At 37.1% G+C, this 17,474-nt stretch overlaps 1 protein-coding gene across 1 annotated transcript in view; it reads left to right on the top strand.

Moving 5' to 3' along the window:
- Positions 1–17,474, top strand: part of Catspere (catsper channel auxiliary subunit epsilon) — a 92,914-nt gene that overhangs the window by 19,526 nt on the left and 55,914 nt on the right. The window contains exons 4-6 of the mRNA XM_013157281.2: positions 3,878–4,320; positions 12,490–12,548; positions 15,290–15,365. Of these exons, the coding sequence (XP_013012735.2) occupies positions 3,878–4,320; positions 12,490–12,548; positions 15,290–15,365 (578 nt within the window). The remainder of the gene's footprint in view (positions 1–3,877; positions 4,321–12,489; positions 12,549–15,289; positions 15,366–17,474) is intronic.

The raw sequence follows: 17,474 nt of genomic DNA on the forward strand, positions 1-17,474 counted from the left end.
TATGACCATTTGTAGCTATATCAGGCACTCAATCAACATCTGTAATAAATGAATATTCACAGCATTTTTGCAGTGCATCATCTTCCCAACAAAAAGTTTTACCTTTTTATTATTTTTCTTCTCTAATTGGGCTATTCAAATCTTTCACATCTTCTCAAGTTAATCTTTTTATCTTTAGTATATTTTAAGTAGCACACTAAAACATTAAAATCACATGTAGTAATGGGATACTATGTGATGTTTTGATACATCTATGCATTGCATAATGTTTAAATCAGGTGATAGATATTCAACTCCACAAGCATTTTTGATTTTGTTACAGCAAAAACCTTCAAAATTCTTTCTTCTAATGTTTTGAAATGTACAGCACATGGTTATTTATGGTCACACTATGTATCTGTGATTACATTTTCTTTCCCATCTACAGTGTTGCTTGTGCCCCAACCTCTTGTTTATTTGACTTGCAAGAGACTGTTTACTTTAGGATTTTAAAAAATTGTTTTATCTCCCTTTGGGAAAGAATTCTGATTTTATTATCAAATCTTTTTTCTTTAACTCCCTAATTTCAACTTCTTTCACTAGCGAGTCTGCGCTGCTGCTTTCGTTTTATAATTTTGGTGGCTTGTGGCCTGCTTCTTAAGTGCAATGATTAAGACGTTTATTTTCAGTCTCTTTGGCCTTCATTTAAAGCTATAAACAAGAATAAGGCTATAGTTTTTCCCTGTAAAAGCTGTGCCCCAGAAAACTTTACGTATACCATGTTTTATTGTCATCATCTTCTAAATCGATCTAAATTTTAATCTTTGATCACTTAATATTTTTAATCAGCAGTGTGACTAGCAAAGAGAAGCTATGGAAGCTTATAGGTCATACTGGTGGCGAACCCATGGCACGCATCCTGCAGGCGCAGTTGTTTGTATCATTGAAAGCACTAAAAGTTTTGCCATAACTCTATGGGAGGAGAATCTAATCCAGATTTATGGGCTAAAAACATCAGGTTCAGAAGAAATCAGTTCTAAACCAATACCCAAGGAAGTGCATACATACAAAAATGAGGCTCCTATCTGAATGGGGGATTGAGGTAGCACACCAAGCTAAGACTATAGCACATGCAAAGTCCAGTCAATCAGACAATACAAGCTTTAGGTTGCTTCTATACTTGAGTTGCTATCTGTGTTCCTCCAAATCAGCCTGTTGCTTATGGGAGTGAGATGGGGGTTGTTTTTCTCTCCCAGCCCCCGCACTGCTGCCTCACTGTGGGGAGGGGTGTGGCCTCCAGCCTGTATTTTATCTAATTCTAAAATAGTGTGTTCTTTTGTTTTTTGAAGTTTCAAATATTATATATCAAAATGAAAAATTTAAAAGCAGTATATATCAACTGAGCTAACTTTAAGACTCAAGAGTATACACCTTGCAATTACTCTCTCATTCAGCGTTGACACACATTGTGTCATCCACCCACGTTTCTTCTCCTCTTTCACCTTGTGATCTACTGCATATGCTTCTGATTAGATAAATTTGATTAGGACATGTATGTGGTAATTCACGAAAATCTTACTGATTTACTCTGGTTCCAAATGTCAGATACTGCCAGGGATATAGTTTAGTGGCAAAGCATCTGCCTGGCAAGTACAAGGTCATAGGTTTGATTCTTTGTAAAAAAAAAGAGAGAGAGAGAATTTTATACCAAATGTCAGATACATAAGCACAACACGCCCCTGATTATGAATACACTTTCCTCTTTTTGATATAAAAATCTCCAAATGATATAGGAAAACATTGTGACTCCCAACATGCTAGACGTCCAATATGCCAAGTTTATGTTCCCTATAATCAAAGAATGAATTCTAGGAATAATAGAGGTTAAGAGTAGGAAATTTTATTGAGAGGGTGACAGCTTCTGAGAGTGACAGGAGCAGACTCAGAAAATGAGTTGCCCTGGACTCCACTGCATGCATGAGGTTTTATAGAGGTTTTGAATCAGGTGGGTTCAAAATCATGAAGTGAGTACAACCTGAGACAAAACTATGATCAATCAGTTAAGATCAGAAGCATAGTTGCATAAGTAGTGATGAGCCAATGGGGAAAGTTACGTAATAAGGTTACAAGGAAAGAAAAAGGGCCTTTTTTGGAAGCGATGGGTCAGGAAGTCCTGATTATCCAACCAGGTAACCGATGCCTATTTAGAATATTGATTATAGTTTATTGTTTATCCCTCAAGAAGGTGTATAAGTGTAGTCATTGCATCTTTATTTGGAGGTTTGGTCTTCAACAAATGCACCTGCAGCCACAGTTTTAATGTGTTTTTATCTTCTGCACTGTCTCCTTTGAGGGCCTAGCCCTGTGTGACTGCCTATAATTTTATACTTAGCTGTCTGTAATAGTCTCAGCCAGTCATCTGAGTACTGTCTTTTGAAAATTCAAAAAAGTATTACCCCTAGATTGTATACACAAGAATATCATCTCCTGAAAGTATTCCACGGCCATTGTTCATTTCGTAGGCAGGAAAATAGAACCAAAAGATTAAGACACTCGCTTTATTTTATTTAGGAGGCATGAAGAAGTTTAGTAGGTAAAATTTAAAGTATAGACTAAAAGGAAGTAGAGGACAGGACCTCAAAAGAGAGGTTCATGATAGCCTGGAGCTGGGAATATTTATTATTTTTGGCAATGAGATTTATAAATCTGTAAAAAACGAGCTCAGTTTAACATAGGCAGAAAGATAAGAATGGCTCATTTAACAGGTGAAAGGGTGATCTGTTTCCAGGAGAAAGGCAAGGGCCAGACTATTGTTTTTTTAAAAAATGGGTGACGTAGGGAATACAGTACATATTTGGATAGCCTTGGGTAACTTTGTATCCTGAAGCTGCAGTCTTCTTGCGAGTAAAACTTATAAATTATGATTTTTCTTGTCTCCTCCTTGCCTTGTGTATTTCTTCTGTGCTATCTCATTTCTGCTCCCCAACACTTTGATTTCTTATTCTTAAGAGGTACAGAGGGACCAAAGGCCCATCTTCTTAAGGCTGTTTCAGGCTGGAGTGGGCACTGACCCTGCCTCAGCAGGAATCAAAAGAAAAGACTTATTTATTGTCTATGACACATTCTGCCTTAGGTATACTCCTCCATTAAGGGGAGAATGTTGACAATTACCTACGATAGCCAAACCTACAGAAGGGAGCTGTGCTTAACCACTCCCACCTGCCCTCTGTCCTATTTCTTTATCCCAGTTATGTTAGCGTCTAGGGCATTCAACAGAATACTGTAAACTGGATGGTTTGAATGACAGAAATTTATTTCTCACCTCTCCATCAGTCTGAGATAGGATTCTGGTGAGACATGTATTCCTAGTCTGCAGACAGTCACCTCCACATATGGGTTTTCTTCTCTGGGGAGACAGGGTAGAAAGAAAGAGAAGGACAGACAGACAGACAGAGCACCCCCAAGGGTCTCTTCCTCTCCTTATAAAAACATTAATCCTATCAGATTAGTACCCCATGGTTATAACCTCATTTATCCTTCATTACCTCCTTAAGGGCACTACCTCAATGAGAATTAGAGCTTCACATATGAATTTGAGGGGAACACATACCAGTCTACAAATAATAATATTTTTCCTAACAATACTATCATTTCCAGCCTCATACATCTTATTACTTAGTACACTAATTCCAGCTCTTTTTTCTGTATAAATGATGTGACATATTAAAGTGATATAGTGAATATAAGAAAATGCATTTGGAAAGCCACAGATATGTTTTCTAATACAGTATGAAGATTTCTCTAAGAGTCAAGAAAAGTAGTTTGACTAAAAGTGCACTTAAATAAAACTGTGTTGTATGAATACTTAGAATAACACAACTTTTTTCTTTTGTTCCAGATTCTCAGGGGAATATTGTGACAAAAATGGAAAATAATATAATGTTTTATTCCAAGAGTAATACTGAAGATGCACTAAAGCTCCATTTATGGACAAGCGCCACAATCAAATCATCGTTTTGTGTTAGTGCATCTGCTCAAGTTTATCTTGTATATGTTTTTGACAATGGGACAATACAACCACAGGAATATCCCTTACTTCTAGAATTGCAAAGTGTAGCTTTCAAAGTGAAAGAAAAGTGCCCATACATGATATTTCATGATAATATTTCAGATTCTTTTTACTTTCTGGACAAAGGAGAGACCCTGAGAGCTTGGGCTGAAATAATCTATCCAGAAAATACTGGTCTAGATATTATTGTGAAAGTCTATGGTCCACAAATATTAAAATACAAAGAATCCTCGCACTATGAAATTGCCTTGGGATACTGCACTAACACGCTGGTGAGTTAGTATTTTACATTTCTTCATTTGATTGTAATGAATGTAAAAGTATAATGTTCAATATTTATATTTTAATATATAGATAGTTATTGTTAAGTTTAATTGGAAAATATTGAGGAATGTGTGAGTTTCTAAATAAATTAAAATATGATAAGCCATTCATTTCTGAGGAAGGTAACAGAAACCACATGTAGTCCCCAAATTCACACACCTATGACTCCTTCAGACACCCCTAGAATTTGCTTGATGTCTCTCAGTCCAACCCAGTGGAGAGTCAAGAGGCACCATCCCAGGATACTATAACAAGATAGCTCAAGCTGCTTGGCTTGTAACAACAGACATCTACTTCTTATAGTTCTGGAGGCTGACAAGTCCAAGATCAAGCTGCTAGCAGGTGACATCTCTGTCCGATGAGGAAGTGCTTTCTCATAGGCAGAATCTTTTTACTGTGTTTACACAAGATGCAAGGGGCAAGGCGGATGACAGGGCCTCTTTTATAAGAGCACTGATCACATTCATGAGTTAATCATGACTTAATCGTCCCCAAATGTCCTCCCTCCTAATACCATTGTATTTGTGATTAGGTTGAAACATACAGATTTTGGGGAACACAAAGATTCTGATGCCAGCACTACTATTTTATTATATGTATAAATACTACAAATACAAAGCAGTACGCACAAGTCACAAGCCCAAAGCTGGGTGCGCTGACACACACCTGTACCCTCAGCTACTCAAGAGGTTGAGGAATGTGGTTCACTTGAGCCCAGGAGCTTGAGATCAGCCTTGGCAGCATAGTAAGACCTTCTCCAAAAATAAAAAACACTAACCCCCCCCCCAATGCATTGTAAAACTATAAGGACACAAAGATACCCAAGATAGGTCAAATGAATGTAATGAATATGATATGGATGTCTCCTGTGGAAAGAAAAATGTGGAGAAAAGTAAAAGAACATATATAAAACAATACTGGATGTTGTGCCAAGACTCAAGGAATGTATTTAATTCACGTTTAACTAAATATATATATATAATATATATATATATATATATTATATATATATATATATAACCCTTAAAAATAGTACTTATCATAAAAGTGTAGAAGTGACCAGTGATAACATCAAAATTTGTATTTTAATAAAATAATGGATCTGTTCTTTAGTAACCAATGACATCAAGCAAGTTTTTGAATCTCTTTGTGCCTTAGTTCTATCCTTTATAAACTGGGAGTGATAGTAGTAATAAGTTCCTATAAGAATTAAATGAGGGAATAGGTATGTAGCTCAGTGATAGAATGGTAGTTGAGCATGCAAGAGGTCCCAGATGTGATCCTCAGAAATGCAAAACAAAAATGTATTTCATATATATATATATGACTTCTAAAACTATGTGCTATGTAGTATTATGACTTGTAGCTAGTGTTCCTGCAAAGCCTCATGCACTCATAGCTGTGGTTTTTTGAAGATGGCTGGATCTAGGGTGTGTGATGCTGAGTTCAAGGATGTAATGTTGGGGTTGATTCATGATATGATGTTAGCATTAAAGTGATAAAATACAAGAAACAGAAATACGGCTGCTGTTGTCACTTGTTGCTTATAGCTCACTGTTTTTGCTGCAGTGAACTAGTTTTTTGTCCTCTGTGGTGCCCCTCTGCCATGCCACCCTGCTATTATGGACTGAAACCTTTACAAACTGTGAGCTAAATAAACCTTTCCTTCTTAACTTTGGGTGTTGGGTATTTTGTCTCAGCAGGGAGAAGAGTAACCAAAACTTATGGTAACCACTGTCTATATCCACTACTATCCTATCACTACTGCCACCATAGTTCATCAGTTCTAAGGCACATGACTTTTTTTATATCAACATCTCTGAAATCAAGATGTTGTGCTAATTGCAACTCAATATTTGGTGTGTCCTCACTTTCAAGTTAAATATATGTGTATGCACAAAATTCTCATTCACTGTTTGAACAAATATCTGTGTAACCCAAATGCCTATCAAGGAGCACAATATCAATCCATAAAGTTTCTTCAGACCCCTTCCCAGTCAATCTCTGTCCTCATTTCTTAGAAAAAACTCTTCTAATTTTTTCCACTACAGATTAGTTCTGCATTTTTAGAACTCCATGGAAATGGAATTATACAACAAAACACTTTTCAAACTCAGTGTTTTGTGATTCACTCATTTTGCTGTATCAGTAATTCATTCCCTTTAAGCATTGACTAATGTTTCATTTTATGAATGTACCATTCGGCTGGATATCCAGTTCCTTGCTCTTTGGAGTCAGTATGAAAAAAGATATGGTGAATGGTCTTTCACAAGCCTTTTCAGGAACGTGTATTTTCATTTATCTTGACTAACACTGTAGTGCAATTGCTGGAGAATAGAGCGGGAAAAGGCTAAAGGAAACTGCTACACACTTTTCCAGAGTGATTACACTAGGTAAAACTCCCGTCATTAAAGTACGAGAGTCCCTTCTAGTAGAACATGCTCCCTGTCATGTCATCCCGCAACAGCTGGTTCCCACTACCTGGTCAAAGCACTCCTTGCTGGTCGCCTTTTACATCACCTGCGATTTGAGCCATCTTATTTATTTTCATGCTTTTGAATTGTTCGAGTTAGTTTTATATCTGGGTATTAGCCATTTAATAGATGTATGCTTTATAAATATTTTCTCCTAATACATTGGCTGTCTCTTTAGTCTTGTTTTCTTTGCTTTAGAGAAGTGTTTTGCTTTTAGTTTGATGCAGTCCTATTTGTCTATTTTTGCTTTCATTGCTCATAGTTTCATTTCACTGAAGAAATTACAGCCCAGACCGAAGTGATTTCTTCAGTTATTTTATTGTTTCAGTTCATTTTGAGTTTATTTTTATATAGGAGCATAATTTCATACTTGTGTATATTGATATCCAGTTTTCCCAACATCACTTATTAAAGAGACTGTTCTTTCCCCATTGTGTATACAATAAACAAAATATGAAATAAATATACTAAACAGCACCTTTGACAACTGACTATAAATGTATGGGCTTTCTATTCTGTTTCATGAATCAATGGATCTATTTTTATTCCAGAACTATGTTGTCTTAATCAAAATCGCTTTATTATATACTTGAAATCAGAGCATGTGATGCTTTCGGCTTTGTTCTTTTGCTCAGTAATTTATTGGGAATCCAATTTTCTGTCTCTAGAATGCTGCAAGAAAAATAAAAAACAGAGACAAGTATCATATTCCAACAATGGCTGGGAAATCAATGTCTCTGGATCCAACTTCCCCCACTTCCAAAGCAGCCACTATTCATTCAGTGTTTACAGTGACAGGTGGGACTAACAACAGATTACAATTCACCCAAGACTCAATGCCAGAAGGCGTAGATAATCTTATGCTTAGAAGTATCTTGTCCTTGAGTATAATCCTAAGATGACTTAAGAAGGCATAGACGATCTTCTGCTTAGAAGAGTCAATGGGGACTTTTAGATGGGTGGTGCCAATCATCCCGATTCTTCCTTTAATCCCATAGGGAAATATGTAAAATTAGCCATTGTGAATTTGTGGTCTCCAACAAGAATTGTTTTGGCTATTGGGGATATTTGCGGTCTCATACAAATGCTTTTCCTGTATCTGCTGTGGTTTTAGTGAAAAATAATATTAGAATTTGTTATAGAGATTACATTGACTCTGTAGATCACTTTAAGTACTATGGACATTTTAAAAAGATTAATTCTTTGAGTACATAAATATGGGATATCTTTCCAATTTATGTTTTCTTCAGTTTCTTTCATCAGTGTTTTTTGCTTTTAGTATGCATGTAGATCGTTCACCTCTTCAATGAAATTTACAATTAAGTATTTTTGATAGTATAAGAAATAGGATTTTAAAAATTCTTTTTCAGATAGTTTCAGATAGTTCATTGTTAGTATGCTACTGATTTTGCTATGTTGGTTTCTCATCCTGCAGCTTCTTCTTGTGGTTTTATTGAGCATTTCCCTGATGTTTATCTGATGACTAGTGACAGAGACCGCTTTTTCAAGTGTTTGTTTGCTATCTTTAAATCTTCAGTGAAGTATCTGTTTAAATATTTTGTTTAGCTTCAATGGATTGTCTTCTTATTAACAAGCAGCAATCATTTTAAAGTATATAGTCTACATATAAATAGGTTGTTAAATATGTTTTGAAAATATGTCTACCAACACAATGGTATGTATTTTCATTCTTATAATGCATTTCTTTTGAAAAGCAAAAGCTCTTTACAAAATCCAATTTATTGCCTTTTTTCTTTTATATCAAACCCAAATCAGTAAAATTTGCTTATTTTTCTGTGTATATATAACCGACCCTTTCAGAAGTATATGTTGTGAAGATCATCCTTTTCCTCCAGAAATTGCCTCAGCACGTTCATAAAAATACAAGTCATCCTGTAGATGGGAGCTGGACTGTATTCAGTTCAGTTGATGTACATATTCATCTTGATGTCAACACCGCAGTGTCTTCACTACGCTAGCTTTGTAATAACTTTTGAAATTCGATTGTGTCCATTTTCCAAATTTATTCTTTTCAGTGTACAAATTTGCATGTTGTTTGTCAGTTTCACTCCCAAGCATCTCAAGTGTTTGACGCTATTATAAATGGAAGTGTTCCTATTATTCATCACTATTATGTGGAAATATGATTGATATACATGTTCATATATGATATATGTAATACATGATATATGATGTGATACTTTGGTTCACAAATTTAATTATTTCCCTAATTCTAGTCACAAACCAAGTTGAATGAGAACCAAATCAAATTTCCCCATTAGGTCAACGCTGAAAGTAGCCATTGAATTTGATTTGGTGCTCATCCAATTTGGTTGGCAACCATACTCATGAAAAGAATTAAGTTTATTGGGCTGGGTTTAGCTCATTGGCATAAGTGCCTGCTTGGCAAGCATGAGGTCATGAGTTCACTCCCCAGTACCAAAAAAAAAAAAAAAAAGGACTAGGGGTTTAGCTCAGCAGCACAAGTACCTGCTTGGCAAGTGTAAAGTCATGAGTTTGATCCCTGGTACAAAAAAAAAAAGAATTAAGTTTGTTAACTGAGGTTCCACTCTATGATATATATGTGATATATATGACATATATGATGTGTATGATATATATGATATGCATATGATACACATGTGTCAAATATATCATATGTTACATATAGAATACATATGCTATAGACAATATAAGATATGTATTATATAAAATAGACACATATATAGATGTATAAATGATATATCATTAATATGTGATGAACTGTATAATATACATGTGATTATATGGTACACATAATATAAATCATATATATGATATGCATAATATGTATATGATATATGTGACATGTATATGATATATATTACATACATGATATATAATATACTATATGTGATACATGTGGTATACATACTGTTTATATGATACATATGATGTGTGTATTATATATATAACATATATCATGCATCTTTGCTAAACTTGTTATTTCAAGCAGTTTTATGGTAAATTCCTCCACTTTTACATCAGCAGTATGTAGTATATTCCTTTCCAGTCTATGTCTTTTTATTTTCCTTGTTTTGAACCACTTTGAACCTTCAAGATAGTGTCGATTATAAGAAATAAGAAGGGAGATCCTTGGCTTCTTATTAATCAGGAAGCAAACAATCAGACTTTCATAATTGTTACATATTTAACATAATTATATCAGTTTCCTTTTTCTTTTTCCAGCATTATCATCTTAATTTTAAACTTTCCTTTGCCTTATGTTTTAGATGTTTTCTACATGCACTAATTATTGGAATTTTATAGTTTTGTTTTTTATGTTTTGGTTCCCTTCTTTTTGCCTTTAATCAGAGCATACAATCTATTTGCACTTAATGCAAGTAATGGTATATTTGGGGGCTATCTTCTATTTATTTGTCCTTTTAATTTTTCAATCTTTACACATTCTTTTTATCCTTTCCTTTTCTCTTCTATTGGTTTAGCAGTTGTATGTTCTATTTCCAGTCAGATTTCTTTAGATATTCTTACATGGATTTTTAACTTTCACGAGACTAAATTTAAATATTTTACTCCTTTTCCAATTCATATGTTATTATAGCCATAGATTTGAATTCCATCTTGTTTTTACATTATAGGTAACATTATTACATTTTTATACAGCAATGTGTACCTACCTGTCTTGGTTGCTTTTCTCTCATTGTTGAGGCAAAATACCCAACATCCAAAATAAGGAAGGAAAGGTTTATTTATCTCAGTCTGTGGAGGTTTCAGTTCATAATCGGCTGGCTCCAAGACAGGGTGGCATGGCAAGGGGCAACAGTTCAAGGTGGCAGAAGACGACAGCAAAAGCAGCAGAAGCCAAAGCCAGGAAAACAAGCCTGTTCTGTTTCCTTACATTGTAAACAGGCTACTGCTGCCCTCCCCGGCAACAGGGCAGGTGTAGCTGTAGCGCTCCCACCACCCCTATGCTCTCCTCCTGCAGAGGCTGAGAACATTTACAAAGTGTGGGCCTTGACTCCCTGCCGAGTTACATAGTTAAACTTCTAAACTTCCCAAGTTGATACAATGTGTCAACCATTACACTACCATATTTTTATCTTATTTTTAAAATCTGGGTCACCTATCCTGTATTTCTTTACTTCTGCTTTAGGTATATCCTTATCATATTTTTCAGTGAAACATGATTAAATACCAAATATTTGTTCATCTTAAATATCTTTATTTCACCTTCATTTTTTAATCTGCATGTTAGAGAAACATTTTTCTAGATACAGAATTCTAGGAAGACTGTTTTATTTAAGCACATTAAAAACACACACCTGTAATCCCAGCACTCCAGAGGTTGAGGAAAGAGGATCAATGCAAATTCAAGGCCAGCCTGGGCTGTATAATGAGATCCTGTCTTGAAAAAAACAAAAATAACAAAAAAGCACATTAACTAGTTCCATAATGTAGCTATTTTTAATGTTTATAATCTAAAATAATGTACATATGTGTAGGTTGAATTGCAAGCCCAAATTTGAATACCTTCAAGTGGCAACAATGATCAAGCTTAGAGACTAATACTGTTTTTTTACAAAAGGTAATGTAAAACTTTTTGATGCTGATCATAAGCAACAGCATTCTCACAAAGCTATTTGTATCATGCATAAAGAAAAGGATGATATACATAAAATACAGGCATAAATATTTTCCTAAATGTGTAACTACATTTATTTTTAGCTTAATGAACTCCACAGCCTTCAACTTTACCAAAACAGATTGTATAGTTTGTGTTACACTACATCCAGCACCTTATCTCATAAATACATTTTTACCACTATTTTTAGAGGCACACAATCTATTCTAATAAAAATGGATTGGCTGAACCAAGTTGAAGTGACCCTCTCTAAAGGATATAACACACAACTACCAAACAAAAATATAGGGCCATAAAGATTGTATTTATATTCTTTAAAAACACAGAGCTTAGAATGTTCTGTGTCTACTACCAGTATGCTCTATAAATGGCTTTTATTCGAGCAGGCAGCAACCTGGTGGGACGCTGAAGTGAAACATGTCCCAGTGGGAAAAAAATAGCAAGGACTTATGCAAAATACAGATGAGTATTTTTAAAAATTACTCACAGCCACAGCGGAAAATTTCAGACAAGTAATTCAATGTAGTCTCAAGTTTACAATGTGCTAACTGCAATCTAGCAAGAAATTTTTAAAAGTTCAGAGGGAAGGATAACAGAAAACGGAATAAAGTTAAAATTTCCTAAACCCAGGAGATAACTGAAAATAAAAATAATATTACAATTACAAAGCCAAATGAGGAGGGAGAAGAGAGAAATATAACAAAATAAAGGTATTAAAGGAGAAAACACCAAAAATGTTCAAACTTACGTAGATATAATTATTTTTATGAAATAGAAAAGAAATATGAGATGATGGTAAGAATATAATTGTTTTTACTTAAAGATTTAAATGTCTTGAAAGTTTATATTGTGCCCTAGGAAAATTTGATTTACAACAATATCACCACGTATCTTAATGAAGTCTTTTTATGTACCTGGATGTGGAAATCCAAATACTACTAAAGTTGGGTCCCCTGTGCCCAATTTTTCTGCTTTTCATGAACTTTAATTTTCTTTTTCAGTCAATGATTTTTTATTCACGTGTCAATTATGCAGGAGTAGAGGACTACTTCAGCTTTCAGTAAGTATGATTTTAAAAAGAACTTATACTCTTCAGGTTATTAATGTATTAGTATTTTTCTTTTAATGCCTTCATTACCCTTTAAATTTCCAAATTTAAAATGGAGATTGATGTGAAGTTATTTAACTGTACAAAAATGTGAAATACTCCTTTTAGTTCAATAGAAAATGATCCAGCTGGAGGCTGTCATTCACCCTAATGAAAATGCAAACAAAGAGCTTACACTAGTCACCTGTCCATTTACAACAAATAGCTGAGGCCATTGGCTTATAACAGGAGAAAGTTGATTTGGGCTGCTTGTTTTGGAGCTTCAAGTTCATGACTGAGTGGCCCTGAAGCTTTGGGGACTCTGGCAAGGAAGCACAGCTTGGCAGGAGTTTATGGTAGAGTAAATCTCTCAACAGCAAAAAGAAAGAGACTGGTCTTTCTAAACCCCTTTGCAAGTTCACCTCCATAACCTGGAGACCTCTCCTAAAGGTCCCGCGGCTCCCAGTAGCACCATCCTTGGAACCAAGCTTTACACACATAGTCCTTTGGGGATACCTACTCAAAACAAAGCAAGGCTATTTCCTAACTCAATAGTCTTCACCCACCTTTTATCATTATTTCCCATCTCAATGTCTACATTCTACCCTTAAGCAAAAACAAAAACTCTAATGAGTTAGTCAGCTTTCCATTGCTGGGATGAATATCCCTGAGCTGAACACAAAGGAGAAATGGTTGGCTTTGGTTCTAAGGTTTTGGTCTGCAATCATTTAATTCCATTGTTTTAGGGACTGTGGTGAGAAAATACTTCAGAGCTGAAGGGTGTGAAAAATAAAAGCTGCTCAATTCACGCAGCCAGGATGGAGAGAGAGATAGGGTGAGGGGGTGTGGACAGAAAGAGAGAGAGAGAGAGAGAAAGTACAGTCCCCAAGAGCATGCTCCTGAGGACTCACTTCCTTCAACTTGGTCCCAACTTCAAAGTTTCCATCACTTTCAAATCATTTCAAAGTTTCCATCACTGATCAAATTATAACCTATCAACAGATTAATCCATTGATGAGGTCAGAGACTTCATGATTCAAACACTGCTGCATGAGGACCAGTCCTTCAACATATGAGTCTATGGGTTACAGTTGAGATCCGAAGTATAGTATGTAGCATCATGGAAAGTCTTTATGAGTAAAGTCAGATAAAACACTACTCTTCACTGTAGGACAAGGTAGTCCCAAGGCACTTTATTTCTGGAGAAAAACAACCAACCTGGAATTCTGTGTACTGATCAGCTTTTCATTACTACAACAAAGTACCTGATACAGGCTACTTTTGAAGAAGAGGAGGTTTTTAGCTCACAGTTTTGGAATTTGAATGTCTAGATAGCAGAACACAGACTTGGTGAGGTCTGCACCACCTCACAGCAGAGAGCAAAAGTAGACGAATGAGTAGAACCAAGTAGATTACGTCTGAAGCTAGGAGCAGAGCAATCTGGGTGGGCCAGGCTTGCTCCTTTAATGAGAACCCTCTCTCACGCCCTCCCGACCTGAGGGCCTCCCACAAGGCCCACCCATTAGAGGCTCAGCAGTGTTCCACTGTTACCATCCCATCAACCAAACCTTGAATTACATGAACCTCCGGGGAGTGGGAACACACTGAAACCACTTCCAAAGCATAGCTCCATATGAAGGCATTTTAAGATTATCACTATGAGCTCACAATATGGTTCAGAAAAACAGCTTTTTTGTGTAGGGAAATAAACCTAGTTTTGTTTAGTATGCTACTGCTCCAAGTGCATTTGAGTACCCACTATGTACAGAGCACTCTCTGGAAATTCAAAATAACAAGAAAAGAGTATGGATGAGAAAGATGACACACTGCTGTCATGGAACATGGCTGCAGTGGGAGATGGCAAGTAAGCAAATCACTGAGACAACTCCAAATGCTGAAAAGAAGGGAAAACTAATGCAGGACGAGAGTGACTAAGAAGAGTAAGAAAAAGCGACCCTGCAGGGCAGCCCGAGGGGCGCAAGTCCCGTGCGCCCGGCTGGCTTTTTTCCTTATCCTTCTGCTAATCTGAGTTCCTTTGCATATTTTGGGTTTTTTTAGGTATTTACTGCAAATTATGTTTCTGTTGAATGCCTAGAATATTTTGGGTGGGTTTTTTTTCTTTCAAAAAGTAGTGAATCAAGCTTTCAAAACGTCTGTTGTTTTGAGCCCCTCTCATTTTGAACACAGAATTATTCACGTGCACTGAATGGGGAAGAAAGATGCTCCATCTGACCTCCCTTTGCATTCCAGTGAAATACGATGCAGCTTAGTGGAATCCAGAAATATAATTTCTCCTCATACGTCCAGAGGTGGTGCACAGGAAAAGAAATCAATGGGGCTGGAGTTAGAACACTGGCCACAACCTTGTACTACCATCCAGACCAGGCAGGTCAAGGTGTGCACGTAGAACTTGAATGTCCAGGAGATAAATGAACTAGGAAGAGGGAGGTTTTATGTGCTAAAATGATGCTCTTCCTGTTTTCCACTGTACCAATGACATGATGGCCCAAAGGGACACTTCACAATGTGACAGTAGTGCAGAACTGCTTTCACACCAGCAGCCAGCTGTTACCATGGGAGCCACTTGCCAGCCCTCTGCAATTCCTCATGGCTTCAATCATGTCATGAACATGGAACTTTACATTTGGTAAACAGATGGTCATGTGTACCACTGTCGTCATTGTAGAATAACCTATGTGAATTGTTTTTCCTAGATACAAGAACATGGGTAATGTATTTGTGCAACTTCGGCCCAGTCAGCATGAGAATGTATGTCCAGTGACCCAGAAGGTAAGTGGCATGGGCAGTGCCAAACTGAGTAATACAGTGCTCCTTTCCTCTACCTAGTGATATCTCTCCATCAAGACAGAATTATTTTATTTTGAAAGCAGAAAATAGAATTTCTGTTTTCTGTAAGTTTATCACCTAAAGTAGAATGTATAACCACATACAAAAATATAAAAAGCATTAAATTTTGAAAGTTTGAAGATAAATCAAACTGTGTAAAGGAAAACTGAAATTAGTTTGGTACAAAATTTGGTGTGGTTTGTTAAAGAACTGCCAATCATGTCCCTATCTAGCCTATATTTATTCAGTCAAACGGGTTCGATCATTTATTCATTTAAAAATGTACAAGATGCCTATTACATTTTGGTGTGTGCTAGGTAATGGGAGTTACAAAGATGCGAAGGTCCCTAGAGCCAAACACAAGTCAGCTTAAAGGAATGTGGTGCACACAGTTACCCAATAGTCCAGGGGAAAGTGAGCACAGCTTACAGTAGGAGGCAAAAAGTGAAAAGAAAGTGATACAGGGAATGTTGCAGGCCATGCAAGGAAATTTCAAGAAAAGGTACAGACAAAAGTGAAAAGAAGTGGAGTAGATGGTGTGTTCAGGATCTCTTAAGTATCATGAAATTAAACACAAACTCTTAGCAACCCCACCCATCTTGCGTCTGTGAAGCGCGTGAAGGGATGCCTCTCCTCCTTACTCCTCCTTGCCCTAACTGAAGCAGGAAGCAGATGCTGAGCCCTCAACCAGGCATTGTGCTATATGTAGGGAATACAAAGCGAAGTAGGAGCCGAGCACAGGAAACCTGTTCCTACCAGGGCGCGGTGCCACGGGTTTAGAAGGAGCTTTAAACAGACTCGGCTGTGATCCACCCTTGAGCACGGGTGGCACATGCTGCTTCCCTGTGTACCTCTGCCGACCACATGACCAACCCAGCCTCACCTGCTTAGGCAGCAGGACTTTGCAAGTCCTGTCCCAGTCCAGGTCTGTGCTTCCAGCCTTCAGCTGCTTGACCTATTCATTTGTGAAAGCCTTCCTGAGGCACCATGATTACCCTCAACCTCTTCTGACCCATAGGTTTATCAGGGTTCCCGTGCTGCCCAGCCCAGGCATCACATGGGTGGGTTTATCTAAACTGAGTGCAGATCCCAGCTCTACCACTCACTGCTTGGGCAAAACCCCTCAATTCTCAGGCCCGCTGCCTCATTTACAAGAAGAAAAAATGTAACATCTACCTCATGGGACTATTGAGAGTATTAAAGGAGATCATTTATGAAAAATATCCAAAACGGTGCGTGTCACAGGGTGATTACATAATGTTACTGTTTTTCTCCTCTTTCCTCTTTAGAACGCCTTAGACAAGGACAGTTTAAGTCTAATCCCCTGTGGGCCCACTCCTATTGGCACTGAGATGCCCACTGAAATCAAATAGAGAAATGTGCAAAGAGCCCTTTGAGGCAATAGGGAAATGTGGTTAGTAGAGGCAGATCTTCCCATTAGCCAACAAAAGCAAAATCTGTACACAGCTACAGAGTACGCTGTTAGCCACAGGTCCTTTCTTTGCACTCCCACACTCCAAAGCAAATGAGTCGTCAGCCTCTAAGGTAAACAGTAGAGACACAGGTCCTAACTCTGTTCCTATGCAGAACCATGACCCACTGCCTTCATCAGCTGTATGAATTTAGGCCCTGGTTAAAGCTGCTAGGAGCCTGCTGTCCTTGTTACTTGGTGTATATGACTTCCAGCAGAGCAGCAAATAGAACCAGCAACTCCAGCAAAGCTATGTCTCTCTTTTTAACCACACACCAGGAATAGAAAATATAGAAGTATATGCCAGTCCCAGAGGCCTTAGTGATTCTTTCCAAGACGAGTTTCTCCGGGGAGGGATAACTACAATTCTATCAACATTTCTGAGGTGAGAGCCATTGCAATTTTTGTCTTGCCCAGAATAGCAAAAGTAATGCTGGTCAACAAGAGGAAAGCAGGAGGCATTACAGTCCTGGATTTCAAGTTTTATCATAAAGGTACAGTGACAAAACCAGCATGGAACTAGCACAGGAAACAGATACGTGGACCAATGGAACCGAGCTGGAAACGGAGAAACAACCCCA

The sequence above is a fragment of the Cavia porcellus genome, unplaced genomic scaffold (assembly GCF_034190915.1).
Source record: "Cavia porcellus strain 051 isolate PalLab524CR breed Dunkin Hartley unplaced genomic scaffold, mCavPor4.1 scaffold_26, whole genome shotgun sequence".
NCBI lineage: Eukaryota > Metazoa > Chordata > Mammalia > Rodentia > Caviidae > Cavia > Cavia porcellus.